This window comes from Sciurus carolinensis, chromosome 1, assembly GCF_902686445.1.
Source record: "Sciurus carolinensis chromosome 1, mSciCar1.2, whole genome shotgun sequence".
NCBI lineage: Eukaryota > Metazoa > Chordata > Mammalia > Rodentia > Sciuridae > Sciurus > Sciurus carolinensis.
In genome coordinates, this window is record NC_062213.1 from 111,540,899 (window position 1) to 111,554,997 (window position 14,099).

Genomic DNA, 14,099 nt, shown 5'->3' on the forward strand with positions numbered 1-14,099 from the left:
ACAGAGGAATGTACAAGGCCCAACATGGCATTCAGCAGCCATCTGGGCAGGGTGGTAGTCAAGGAGGGATTCACCAGGGAGGTGATCCATGGGCTGGATTTAAATAGTTGAGGTGGGGACAGTCTCTGGGAGAGGCTCTGGTAGAGGATATGGTGTACAGTGGGGCAAAGAGTCAGGAGTGTTGGTCAGACGTTCAGGGAAGTGCAGATCACTGACAAGTCCTACACCCACTGTAGACAGGTGCATGCGGGTACACACACACACGCACCCTCGTGAGAGGGTCTCCAGCTCATGGGCTAACATCAGCTTCCTCCTGGTTTGCAGAATTGAAACAGGGCTGGATGAGAGGGATTGCTCTAGCAGGGAAGACTCTGAACCCTCTGCCCTTCCTGCAGATACTGGTGCAGCTTACTCCTCTAGCATCTTTCACACCCAGGCCCAGATCCAAATAATGGGAGACTGGAGCCTGCTCTGGGGTCCAGTCATACTGTGGCCTCCCAGGCTCTTTCTTTCCTCACCTGGGCCTTCCAGGGCCACCAAGATGGAGGGCTCTTCAAGGGTAGACACTGACTGCAGGTATCTCTGGAAAGACCCCTGGAGGCAGGGCTTTGGTCTGGTCCCAGGGGCTCCAGGTCAGAGCAGTAGCAGCCCTGGTCCCCACTGGGCCTGGTACTCCTCTTGCCAGCTCTCATGGCGGTCTCTGTTTCACTTGGGGTTCTAGGCAGCTGTCCTCAGCAGCGTCACCATGTCCCGGCCCAGCAGCAGAGCCATTTACTGTAAGCTCTCCCTGAACCCTCTGCCCTACTGAAGCCTCCAACTCTGGCCTCTTCCTCCTCACACCCATGGCCCATCCAATTGCCTAAGCCTCTCTCTCTCCTACCACCTCCCGCCCCTGACTCTTTACCCTGCAGTGCATCGGAAGGAGTACTCCCAGTGCCTGACCTCAGAGCTTGCCCTCCTGCAGCACAGGGTGGAGGTGAGTACCTGCACAGCCCCAGGTGGTTTCCAACTAAAGCCAAGTATTTCTGTGTGTTGGATGCCCTGCCACAATGAAGATGCCTCACGTGTTCCTGCTGTGGAAGACAACAGCCTGATCTGGCCTAATCCTGTGATCCGCTGGGATCCAACCAGCCTGCAGTCTAACTGAGTATCTGCTAAGTGCTGGGGAGGAGGGGGTTTGAGGTGGGCAGAGCTGGCCCAGCTAGAGATCTGATCCCCAGACCGAAGCAGCAGAGGGATTGGCCTAGAGGCACTGAGAACCTCTCCAGCCCAACCCCATTTGTTCCAGATGCGCCCCCCACCATACCCATCGCCAGTGAGTTGCTCTTTGCTCAGGATGGGCATGACAGGAGGGAAAGTGTGAGGTCTGAAGCCCTCTAGGACTCGACTAAGAAGGGAGTGTCTGGGTCTGAGCTCCTGGGGGCGTGGAGTTGAGGGTGCCGCTGAGCTGCTGGAATGGAGTCTGGCCCTGCCCAGGAGTTGCTGGAATGGAGTCTCTGAACTGTTACTTGAAGATCTAGTTGCAGGAAGGGCTGTCAACACCACAGGAAAGCAAACGCAGCTAAAGGGTGTGGTCAGACAAGCATGCACTGCTGAGGATATGGTGGGGGGATACAGCGTGTGGGTGGAAACAGCCCCACCCAGCAGCCTCATGCGTTAGGGCTCCAGTGGAGATAACAGGGAGTCACACTGGGGTAAGGGACAGAAACCCCACAGGCAGGGAAGAAAGCGCTGCCCTGTTAGCTGGGGAGAGGTGGGAGTATTCAGCTTCTTTTCTATGGGGTGGGGCTGGGAACTGGCTTCATAGAGGCCTAGGAGTTAAGAGCAAGATGGTACACATTCAGGATGACAGGGACAACGGGGTCCCCCAAGCTGCTGGCAGTGTGAACAGAGAGCTGGACCCAGGAAGGGATGGGGAGCTGCCAGGATGGAGGGGGAGGTCAAGGGGAAAGAGGACACTAGGTGGAGGGAGAGAGACTGGGAAAGGCAACAGGAGGCTGGGAGAAGCAGGCGGGGAGTAGGGGGCAGTTCTCCTGGAGAAAGTAGACAAGGACAACCCACCAACCCTCAGGCTAGGAGCAGGCAAGGACCTTTGTGGAGACTGAGATCACTATGAATCTCTGTGGGTAAGAATCAGGATAGGTAGGCTTGACCCTCTTCCTAAGACACCTGAGGTGCTGGATTGGCAGAGGGGAGGAAGGCACCTGGGTATGGGGAACAGTATGAGCAAAGGCACAAAGACAGCAATGCTGGGTCAGTGAGAAGACCAGGCTGGAGGGGTGGGCTCCCAAACGCAGCAAAGGAAGTCAGGGACAGAGCCCAGGGGTCATCTGGCCCACTCAGAAGTTCAGAGAGTGTATGCGGGGTGTTTGGAGCCCGCATCCAGCAGGACACAGCCACCCGACAATTGTTATTCCTTTGGAGTCTTAGAATTCCTCAGGCAGCCCCTCAGCCCCAGACCTGGAGGCCCATCCCTAGCCCTACTGCCTCCATACCGGTTCACATTGTCCTTGGAGGGTGCTCTATTGGCATCTGGGTCATTACCCACAAGGGGACTAAATGCCATGTCTTCCCCCTCTGCTGCCTTCCCCTTCTGCCATCACCCTTCTCCAAACCTTCTCCTGGTTTGGCCTCTTCTTCTCCCCTTACAGCATCTGATGACATGTAAGCTGGGGACGCAGAGAATTCGGGAGCCTAAGGATGCCCTGCAGAAGTTGCAGGACATGGACACACAGGGCCGGGTGTGGAGCCAAGACCTGATCCTGCAGGTCAGAGATGGCTGGCTCCAGCTGCTGGACATTGAGACCAAGGTCAGCCCTCTCACTGTCTAGCCCATGCTGTGGAAGAGCAAGCACCAGGTTCCTCTACTCCATGCCTCAAACAGTAGCTACCCTCCCCATACACAGCACACACCAGGCCTAAGAAGAGATAGGAGACGAGGCTTGGGGATAGAGGCACAAGTCAGAGTAGAGGACTCACCAGATCCAAGCCACCAAAGGGCAGGGGAAACTCTATCAGGAGCTTCTAGGAGCCAAACTTAGTTCTCAAAAGCCTCACAGTTGACTTCTTTACCCGGCCCAGGAAGAGCTGGACTCTTACCGCCTGGACAACATCAAGGCCATGGATGTGGCACTGAACACCTGCTCCTACAACTCCATCTTGTCCATCACTGTGCAGGAGTCTGGCCTGCCAAGCATTAGCACTCTGCTCTTCCAGTGCCAGGAAGTAGGGGTGAGTGACCAGGGGTGAGGTTCCACAACCATTGTGTGTGGGGGTGCACACACACAGCTTTCTGACTGATGCTTCTTCCAGGCACAGCAGCTGAGAAACAGCCTGCAGAAGGCCCTGGAAGAGGAGCTAGAGCAAAGGTAGGCAGCCTCTGCCTAGCCACCTGTGGGGCTTCATAGCCCAGATCTCAGAAGGCCAGATCCTAGCTCTACATCCAAGGAACTCAGGAACCTGTGGCCCAACAAACACAAACCTAGAACTGAGAAAGGGCCAGGGCAGAGATGGGCACAAGGAAGGGGCTAGACTGGGGTACTACAGACTGTCCCCAAAGACTACTATGAGACCCAGGAGAACCTTGGGACTGGGCAGATGAGGCAGAGTGGACTCAGGGAAGGTCCTTATGGAGAGCAGGGTTCAGGGTGGGGCTTCAGGAGAGAGGTGGTGACCCTTCGTTCCTGGGGCAGAAGTGTGGGCAAGGCTTCTGTCCCAAGAAACCTGTCAGAGATATGTCACTCACCATGTCCTCAGCAGACCTCGATCTGGAGGCCTTCACCCAGACCAGGACAGATGGAGGGGACCATCTATAGAAAGGCCACTTCCTTTGGAGCAGGCACCCCCTCTGGAACGGGGCCCCCTTCCAGAGCAGCCCTATCGGAGGACCCCAGAGCACAGTAAGTTTGGGGGACAGGGGCAGGTGAAAGAGAAGGTTTTGATCAAAAGTCAAAGGAGGCCCATGGTCCTCTTACATTGCAGGCATCCCACCATCCCCAAGGCCCCTGTCACGCCAACCCAGTGCCAGAGAACGAAGTGCCTTTGCTCTGCCTCCTCCTAGAAGGTCTCCATCCCCAGAGGATCCAGAGAGGGATGAGGTAACTGAGAACAGTCTTGGGCCTGCCAAGGCTTCCCAGGCCCAGGGTAAGGGAATACATCAGTTCTCCCCACCCCCAGGAGCCCAGGGATCCAGGGTGGCCAGGGCAGGACAATCCTAACTGCCCACTCATGGTCATGGATTGTTTGGGACCCAGGAGGTGCTGAACCATGTCCTGAGGGACATTGAGCTGTTCATGGGAAAACTGAAGGAGGCTCAGGCGAAGACCAGTCTTAAGAAGAAGAGGAGATTTGGGAAAAAAAAGAAAAAGGATCATGGGGGTGAGTGCTGAGGGCCAGGGGAAAGGAGTGGGGTTGTCTTGAGATGATCTGTGAACGCCGCCTTTGGCCCTGCTCCCACAGGAATAACCCAGGCGAACTACATTGACTGCTTCCAGAAGATCAAGTACAGCTTCAACCTCCTGGTCTGTGGCTCCCCACCACTTCCCCAGCCCTTCTCCCCCAACATCTCACTGGTCTCTGATACCCCAAGTCTTTCCCTTCTCCAGTTGCTCCCCTTCTTGGGACTTTTGGAGAGTCCCAGGCTCTCAGCTGAGGCATAAACAATTATGGGACACTGGGTTCCTGGTGAAGGTATTGTGGGATGAAGGGTGGTGACAGACATTGCCCTGTGTCCCCAGGGGAAGCTGGCTATCAGACTGCAGGAAACGAGTGCCCCCGAGTTCGTGCATATCCTCTTCAAAACTCTGGACTCTGTGAGTGGTGGGAGGACAGGATGCAAGAGGGACAGGCTGAAGCCACGCAGGAGCAGGGGAGGAAGGAGGCTGGGAGAGGCGCGGGGGAATAGCAGGTAGAGGGAGGCTATAGGGTTTCCCTTTGCTCTGCACAGCACACCCACCTCCTTGACTTCAAGACAACATCCCTGGTGTGACCAGTACCCCCAGAAGACTCCATGGGCAGGGGTCAGAGACAAGAACACCAGGGTTCTCCAGGAGATGGGCAATCGAGCAGGGCTGGAGGATCTGGGCCTTTCCTACCCATACCTGGCCTAGGCTTCCTGACACCTTCCATCCCCCGCCTAGATCCTGGTCCAGTGCCCTGATGCTGACCTGGCAGCCCAAGTGGTCTCACCCCTCCTCACCCCCAAAGCCATCGACCTGCTGCAGTCCTGTCTAAGCCCACCTGAGAGTAACCTCTGGAAGGGGCTGGGTGTGGCCTGGACCACCAGCGAGTGAGTGAAAACAAGGCCTGAACTGAACTGGGGCTGAGGGGTGTTGGGGAAGGACCCAAGAAGTAGCTAGGCACTAGGCTGATACAATCCTGAAATATTCCAAAACAATTTGGGAGACTACATAAAGTTCTCAACTCTCTATTAAGTGTGACCAGTTAAAAGAAAAAAAAAATATCACCTTTACTTACTACTAAGAGAAAAGCATTGTCTCAGAAAACAACAGTTCTTCCCAAGAAAGATGCCAATCTCTGCTAAAATAAGTTCTCATTTTTGTCAAGGCCAAAGTGAAAAGTTTATCTTAATCCAGCCCAGAACTTAAGAATGACTGACATGAGTGATGCTACAAATGTAACATCAGTAAGACTCGGCAACCATTTGGCAGGGCCCCGGTTAGGAGAGAAAAAGACGCCACAAGACCCCAAGCCAGTGTGACTGACATGGGCATTTGGACAGGAGGCCAAACTGATAAGAGCCGAGGTTGTGGTAGAACAGGAGGACACTCATGACAAGAGGGGCCGCAGGGAGAGGCGAGCTTGCCTGTGGGAGCCCCAGAACTCACTTTCACAAGCACAGTTTTTTTCTATGCCCCTAGAGAAGAGGTCAGGGCAGTGGGAAACTGACATGCAGGTGGCAAAAGGAAAAAGAAATCCCAGGCAGTTCAAAGGAGAACAAAAAGAACAGAGGGATGAAAACCAAGAGAGAAGAGGGAATTAGAGAGACAAGAGAACTCGACAGGGAAATAAGCCAGTTTTTCTAGCACGCCTCTTGCCGGAAGACTGGGACGTGCAATTCAGCCCACTCAAAAGCGTTTTCATCCAGTTTGTTAAGGACATGAACCAGTTAATGCAATGTATGTTTTTGATTGTGATAGAATATACAGAACAAAATTTCCTATTTTAACTGCTTTAAGTGCATAATTCAGTGGCATTAAATACATTAATAACGTTGTGTAGGAAACACTATCCCCAAAACTTTTTCATCATCCCAAACAGAAAGTCTACACCCATAAAACAATAATTCCCTGCTCCCCACTCTCCTTAGCCTCTGGGCACCTCTATTGTACTCTCTGTCTCTCTACATTTTCCTATTCCGGGTATCTCATGTAAGTGGAACATGTTATTTATTCTTTTGTGACTGGCTCATTTCACTCAGCATGTCCTCAAGGTTCATCCACTTTGTAGCATGTGTCAGAATTTCCTTCTTTTTAATAGCTGAATAATATTCCCTTGCATGAAAATGCCACATTTTATTTATTCATTCATTTGTCAAAGGATCCTTGGATTCTCATAACAATATTCAGTTGTCCAGAATACCATGTGAGCTAGTCTTAGAGCCTGCTGGTTCCCATGGCTATGCTGGGCTCACATTGTCTAGCAGCAGCAAGGAAGGAAATAGAGGTTCTGCAATGGTCTCAAACCAAAAGGCCTCAAGTACTTTTATTCAGCCACTTTAACATTGAGTAACCATGTTAAATATATCATTTTGTGTTTTAAAGCCCAAGTTTATTTCAAGAATTTAATCAGCAGATTTTTTTTTGGTGGGGGGGTACTGGAGATTGGACCCAGGAGCACTTTACCACCAAGCTACATCCCCAGTCCTTTTTATTATTTTTTATTTAGAGACATGGTCTCACTAAGTTGCTGAGGCTGGCCTCGAACTTGCAGTCTTCCTGCCTCGGTCTCCCAAGGTGGTAGGATTATAGGCATGCACCAGCTGAACTAGATGTAATTTTTTTTAAAGTACCCTTAAAGATGTAAAATAACACTAGTGTTCATAAAATGACGTACATTTGATAAATAATTTATCAAGTCAGTTATTCCCTTAGATGATTTCTAATTTCTATTTCTAAATAATCAGAAATTAATCAATGCAACAGAAAATAGAATATAGAGATTTAAAAACTTTATATGAAGTTGAATTTCTGACAAATTGGATGACTTGATTTTAGGCAAAATGACCCACAGCTTTGGGTCACTAAATGCTGTGGCAATCTAAAAGGATGGACGACATATGAGGCCATTGATTTGACAGCCAGAAGATAATCAGGATTTTAAATGGACTGGTACCAATAAAGTCATGACAGAGAAAATCAGATTGCTGGAGTAATGATAGGACCGAGGTGAAAAAGTATAGGTAGGGTATTTAGGTATATTCTCAGGAAATTTGGCAAGGAGAGGAGTATAGATCCACAGCTCACAAGGAGTTGTAAGTGGGTCAAGGGAAGACCTGAGCACGTTTCTAAGGCAAAGAAGGAAGCACCAATGAAGAGGATTCAGAAAGGGGAAGAGTCTCTGTGTTCACACTGAATAAACATTTCTTAGCTGCAGCCAACGTACCAGCCACAGTCCTGGGGAGACAAGCCCCAAGGAATTCAATGTAGAAAAAAAGAAGTACAGGCATGTAAAGATCATGTGCAGTAGAGCATGACAGGAGCAATAATCCACGGGTACACCAAGTTCAGGGGAAATATGCACCTGGAGGAGGCAGGGAGAGCAACTTCCTTAGGAGTTGAGTGGGCATTTCCCCTGCAGGCAGGTAGAGGCTGTCCATGCACAGCAAGCCTGGAAGCCACCGAGAGCACACAGATGGGCCCTGTGTGGTGGGTGAAGGGGAGGCTAAGAGGCCCCATTCTGTACCAGCCCCATTCTGGCATCAGTTAGAGTAGCCCTGCCAAGATGGTCTCAAAAGTTGGAGTTCCACGCGCTATTCAGCTAGAGAGACCTACAGCTGGGACAGTATAAACAGGTTAGAAAAACACAGCAGGAAACCCCAAGCGGGTCTGCAGGACCTAATACTCTGATTTCTACCACTTCAATTCACACTGCCCAGCAGAGCCACTGTTTCCCTCGGGGAGTGATACATCTGCACTCTGTGGGTGGTGGTAAGGCTGGTTCACAGATCCTGTACTCTGGGGTCTGCTCATTCTTAACCATTTGCTCCTCTGTGGGTGTTCTGAGGCCTTTCATCTGTGCACGAGGACTATGCCCCCATTAGCTGGAAGATCCCTGAGGCTAGGCCTTGTCATCTCCTCCCTCTCTACATCCCACAGCCTTGCACAGAGTGGATATAGACTCTGATTTGTTCTCCCCCCAGGGCCGAATGGACAGGCAATGAGCCTCCACATTACCAGCCCACATTTTATGATGGCTGGCAGCCTCCAGAGCCCTCCTCCTTGGTAAGGGATGCTTAGCACAGAGTCCTACCCAAAGCCCTGGGCTCTGGCTAGTTTCCACCATCCCCATGGTCACATGACCACTAGGCTATGCATGGGTTTATGTGAGGACCTGTGTCCATCACTGCGGGGGCAGGCAGGAAGGGGATGGAGAAAGCCGTGTGGGAGTTAGTGGGGGTCTAACAGCCACTCCCTATCGCCATGCTGGTTGCCTTACTCTTTCTCGTGTTCTGTTCTGCCCCTTACAGGCACCCTTAAGATACCAGGACTCTCTTTCCCTCCGGTATGACCCAAATTTATCAGGGATTATATTGGCATGGGAGGGAAAGAAGGGGCTAAGCCTTTGGACCTCTGGACTTCTACATCTCAGAGACCCTCTGGACTGTTTTCTAGCCAGACATGGACATAGGCAAACACATCCTCCCCTAGTATGGATGCAAAAGCAGCTTTTGATCTTCCTAGGTTTCAATCCCTTCTTCTCATGGTGCCACCCATACATGCCTCTGGTTTCCCAGAGCTCAATTATAAAGTGCTCATAGCAGAGCACAGATTAGAAAATTCCATGCCGTAAACGTCCTTAGAGATCAATGCCATTTCAGACCTCTTTTGTCCTCAGAAACCCCCACCCCAAGTCCCACCTAACACTGACCTGCTATCAAACTCTATGGAACCCTAAAAGTCACCACCAGATGTAGCCAGGAGATATTTGGGGTTCTTGGTGGTAGGACAGGCACTTAATTTCTGAGGCCCATCTCCAGTCATCCTGCTTCTTTCTCTTGGCTAAAGTCCCAGGTTAGGGAGTACCTCACACTTTGCTCAGGAGGAGACCTACAACAATGGACCTCAATCTGGAAACACCAATATCCGACCCTCCAGCCCCAGACCTGTCAAATCAGTCCTGAAAATGCAAGTCCTATATGAGTTTGAAGCAAGGAACCCACAGGAACTAACTGTGGTTCAGGGAGAGGTGCTGGAGGTAAGGTTTGGACTTGACCTAGAAAAGGAGGTGGTGGTTGATAGGAGCTACAGGTAGCCTGAACTGGGTGGTCTGGATATGGGGCTGCCAGGGTGGGTGGCCTGGAGGAGGAGGAGGAAAGTGGGAAAGGACTGGGAGGGAAAAACTCTTGTTGGGGAGGGAAGGCTGACTGGACAGAGGTTTTGGTGACTGAGATGGTGACCTTTGGCAGGTTCTGGACCACAGCAAGCGGTGGTGGCTGGTGAAGAACGAGGCAGGACAGAGTGGCTACATTCCTAGCAACATCCTGGAGCCCCTGCAGTTGGGGGGCCCTGGGAGCCAGGGCCAGTCACCCACTCGGGTATACTACCTGTCTTAAGCTATCCAGAAGCCCTAAGTCCTGAGTTGGAGGTGGGTGGGGAGGATTCAGTGACAAGCAGAGAAGATAGTTCTGGTTTGACTTAATCAGTTATTACTGCATGATTACTGGGTGTCAAATTTGTTTTCAGGTCAAAGCAAAGAATAAAAGGGTCACTACCAAGACCATAAAAATCATAGGATGAGAGAAGTGATTTGATGGGAGCCCAGAGAAGAGATCTAGGATTGGGAGCTGTGTGTGTTTGTGAGATGACCTCTGACCCTTATCACCCCACCCCCATTCTAGGCTCCAATGCTTCGACTCAGCTCAAAGCCTGAGGAGGTCACGGCTTGGCTGCAGGCAGAAAACTTTTCCACTGTGTGAGTGCCCTGTCTGTGGGGGATGGAGGGGGAACCTTAAAAAGAGCTCAGATGGTGACTATGGAAACCCAGAGACCCAAATATGCAACCTGGCCTCCACTGTGCTTGGCAACTCCATCCAAGACAGGCTCTGTGAGTGAAGGAGGTCAGAGGAAGGGGGCATGCCTAAGCCCAGATGAGGGCATCAGGTGGGGTGCTCCTGCCATGCTGAAGGCAGCAAGCATCAAGATAGTGAACTTGGGAAAAACCTTGGCTGACAGCTCAGTCATGCCTTCCTACAAGAATGCTCATTTTCAGAGACTTCAAACCTGGGAGTTCTGACATCAGTTGATGCCAAACCAATTGGCTTACACCTGCACTTTCAGATACCCCATGCTACAAATCTTCCTGGAACCCCAACCTCCAAGCTAAATGACCCCTTCTCTACCCAAATACTCAGGCCCAGCATTCTTCCACCTGACCATTGGTGGCTTCTATTTCTGTTCGCAGCACGGTGAGGACCCTTGGGTCCCTGATGGGGAGCCAGCTACTTCGTATGAGACCTGGGGAGCTACAGATGCTGTGTCCACAGGAGGCCCCAAGGGTCCAAGCACGACTGGAGGCTGTCAGAAGGACACTGGGGGTGAGGACACTTTGGGGTTCTGGCTCCCATTGGGAGAGTCAAGTAAGAGAGTATGAGTGCTGGGTAGATAAGCCAGCAAGCCCAGACCTGGATGGAACTGAGTGTGGCAGGTACCGAGCACAAGATATTCCTCCAAGGGAACGGCGTCATGCATTTAGGCACGCCTCGAGGCTTCAAGCTTATTGGTGGCAGGAGCTCTGAGGCTCTCTCACCTGGCATGAGCCTCATCTGAATTCTTTTTTTCTCTCAGATAAGTCCTTAGGCACCAGTTCAGACACTTCCAAGACGAAGGACCTCTCTCCTGTGCAAGATGGAGTATTCGATACCTTTTAGAGCCTGAGAATTCCTCCTCCAACTCCTCATTTTGCAGCAATCACAAACCCCAGCTAACACAGCAAAGAAGATTAACAGGCCCAGATGTTGTGGCAAATGGTACACGTTCTTGCTGTGTTGGAATCATCCCCAATTACTATCTATTTATTTTACCTATTTTCTAAGCCGGGCACACTTATGTCTAGGCCTGTCAGAATTGGTTCAGTCCCTCACATTCCCAATAAAAGCATCTTCAAGACTGTCATGTGTCTCCTTTGCAGCTTCTTCTGAGCCTTATGGGCGCCAAAGACAGTGAGGCAGGAAAGGCTGGGGCATGAAACAGCAGCAACCTTTCATTCATCAGCAGGTCAGATGATCTGAATGGGAGAAGGAATTAACACTGTGACCTGGAACTAGGAATCAGCATTTGAGAAATATGATCCAAGTTCTTCTTTCTAAGCAAACTCCAAAATGAAGCTATGCTCACCATCCCCATACTTCTTAGTATGTGTCTCCCCGTAGAGACCAAGGTACCCAGCACAGTTGAGGGCACAGCACTTCACAGTACCAGGCTGACAGGTATAGGTTTTAGTTGTCACACTGGCTGACGGTCCAGAGGAGCACTAACAAAGCAGGTGTTCCAGGAAGTTAGTTGTTAACTTCCTCTTTCAATGCAACTTTGCCCCTGCTATTTAGTGAGCCAAACTTCAAGTTCCCTCCCCAGTTTCTCTCTTTAGTGACAGAGACTAAGGAACATTATACTGAAAGGTCAAAGTCCCAAGTCAGTAGTGTGAACTCTACAAAGTCATCCCACTCTCTGGGTTCCTGTTCTAAAGTTAGGTAAAGGGTTTGGATTGGCTGTAGCTTCTAATAGCTTTTAGTGTACGTAGCCTACTTTAATCTCCAAACTGTTACGGATTGAAATCTTATCTCCACATAAGAGGAGCTATACTTTAATTGATTTTATCTACAGTAAGATTTGATGTACTTAAGGCCCCCTTGAGCGTTTTTAAGGTGTACCTTAAGTCAGCTGAATTTTTCTGTGACCTTTAACATTGTCTAGGGCACAGTCTGCCCTATTTTTAGACTGCCTATGTCATTCCCTCAACTTTCTGGCCTCGGAAAATCATTCCTTGTAGGTGGTAACACAGAATAGGAAAGCAAAAAATTTCCCTCACTACAGAAAAAAGGCAAGACCCTTAGGGTCTGACCTGTCAAGGGCAAACTTAGTCAAAAAAGTTAATTTCTTAGAATGGGGAGAGGAAATATTTACCCATTGCCCCTTATAGAGTGCCTTATAGAGTCGAAGGAGCACTAGCCACAGAGAAACCCTCCAGGACCAGGAAAAAGGAATAATGTTTTAGCCTATTATTCCTCAGCTTTCAGAGAAAAGACTGAGGTGAGGTGATGGGCTGTTCAGGTGCCCAAGCACAGTGACACTAGCAAAAGTTAAGTATTAGACCTCAGTCTGAACCCCATATCATCCTTGAGACCTAAGCAACTCTCTCAACCTCTCCAGGCCTCAGTTTACCTCCTATAAAATGGGAATAACATTTACTTTACAAAGTTGTTGTGATGCTTAGATTGGAAAAATTATCTAACATATATGAAACACCTATTCTATTGCCTGGCATATCATAGGTATTAAAAAAAATACTAGCCTTATAATTCAGGTTAATTTGTGACTAGCTCTTTATTCTCTTGAGGAAAAAAAAAAAACACAGGCATTATAAACTCATGTGTCCCATGTTTGCACATTTCCCCCTAGCAAAATGTCTTTTTTAAAAAGTTCCAAGTTTGCTTCAGCTAAACGAATGGATTGAGATAATGTGATTTCCCACACCCAAGCTGGAGGAGTAGTGGCTTGGAGCTGTAGGTGACCATGATGTGCAGGCAGGAAAAGAACCCTGAGAGCAGTCCTTGACTCCCCGCTTCCACTCCTCCATAGTGTTCTCACAAATCCCCTCTTCAGCTCAACATTGACATTGTTACAAGTCTCTATCCCTTTTGCATTCTCAGGGGCCCTGCAAAAACAGACAGTAGTTCTTTCCAAGACTGCAGGAACCTCCTACAGTTCTCTTGCTCTATCAAAGTCCCCAGGACACCCACATTGCTAAATCCAACTGTTAATTCTCAGTCTTCATTTTCCTTGACCTATCAGCCCCATTTGACACAGTTGTTGATTTCCTCTTTCAAGGCTCTTCACTTGGTTTCTAGGGCACCTGGTGTTCCACCTCACTGGACAGACTCCTTTTCAGATTCCTTTGTTGATTCTCTATCATTCCCCAACCTGTAAATGTTGTGCCACAGCACCCCCAAACTTAGACTTCATCTCTTCTCTGCTGCTCTCACTCCTGTGGCAATCTCATCTGGTCTCACTGTTTTAAATGCTGTGTGTACAATGATTCCCTGTACTTACCTCTTCCTTCTGCCTGGAGTTCTTCCCCAGCCTGCTGCACCCACAAGCTCCCCCAGCACAGTAGTTTGATCCCACACCTGCTTCAGGCTTTGCTTAAAGATTAACATCTCAGTGAGACCTACCAAAACTCATTTTTTAAAAAACCCAATCCCCTTTCTTCTGGGGCTCCCCTTTCCCCACCACTATTCCTTTTAGTGTACCCACCCCTCTCCCGCTCCAGTACTGGGAATTAATCCTTCGGTCATGCTTATCACTTAACTACATCCCCAGCCCTTTTTTAAATTTTTCTTTTGAAACAGGGTCTTGCCCAGGCTGGCCTCACATTTGGATCCTCCTGCTCAGCCTCCCAAGTCTCCAGGATTACAGGAATGTGACACCGCATCCAGCTTTTAAATGTCCCCCATTGCTTGCCCCACCCATTGGTGGGGATCAAATCCAGAGTCCAGTGCATGCTAGGAAAACTACCACAGATCTATCTCCCCAGCTGTATTTCTCTTCTGTTTTCTCTCCATGGGACATGTATCACTATCTGACTTATTTCGTATTCACTATGTATTTGCTTATTTCTGCCTCTCTCCATTAGAATGCAAGCTT

The 14,099-nt window shown here is 49.8% G+C and overlaps 1 protein-coding gene across 1 annotated transcript; it reads left to right on the plus strand.

The window, feature by feature from the left end:
• The first annotated feature begins 745 nt into the window (after nucleotides 1-745).
• Nucleotides 746-11,098, plus strand: Eps8l3 (EPS8 like 3). Its single transcript, XM_047517489.1, has 18 exons — nucleotides 746-776; nucleotides 912-976; nucleotides 2,652-2,810; nucleotides 3,082-3,231; nucleotides 3,313-3,368; nucleotides 3,760-3,899; nucleotides 3,982-4,097; nucleotides 4,254-4,377; nucleotides 4,459-4,520; nucleotides 4,737-4,811; nucleotides 5,139-5,287; nucleotides 8,381-8,462; nucleotides 8,708-8,742; nucleotides 9,246-9,435; nucleotides 9,647-9,775; nucleotides 10,079-10,152; nucleotides 10,642-10,774; nucleotides 11,025-11,098. Exons 1-18 carry the CDS (start codon nucleotides 746-748, stop codon nucleotides 11,034-11,036), a joined length of 1,782 nt encoding a protein of 593 aa, XP_047373445.1. The 3' UTR covers nucleotides 11,037-11,098.
• The last annotated feature ends 3,001 nt before the right edge of the window (nucleotides 11,099-14,099 follow it).

Bases quoted from the DNA above. Each gene is read 5' to 3' on its own strand.
- Eps8l3 (XM_047517489.1), top strand. From the start codon at position 746: ATGTCCCGGCCCAGCAGCAGAGCCATTTACT. The intron at 3,232-3,312 runs GTGAGTGACCAG...TGCTTCTTCCAG, and splicing joins TCCAGTGCCAGGAAGTAGGG to GCACAGCAGCTGAGAAACAG. The intron at 9,776-10,078 runs GTATACTACCTG...CCCCCATTCTAG, and splicing joins AGGGCCAGTCACCCACTCGG to GCTCCAATGCTTCGACTCAG.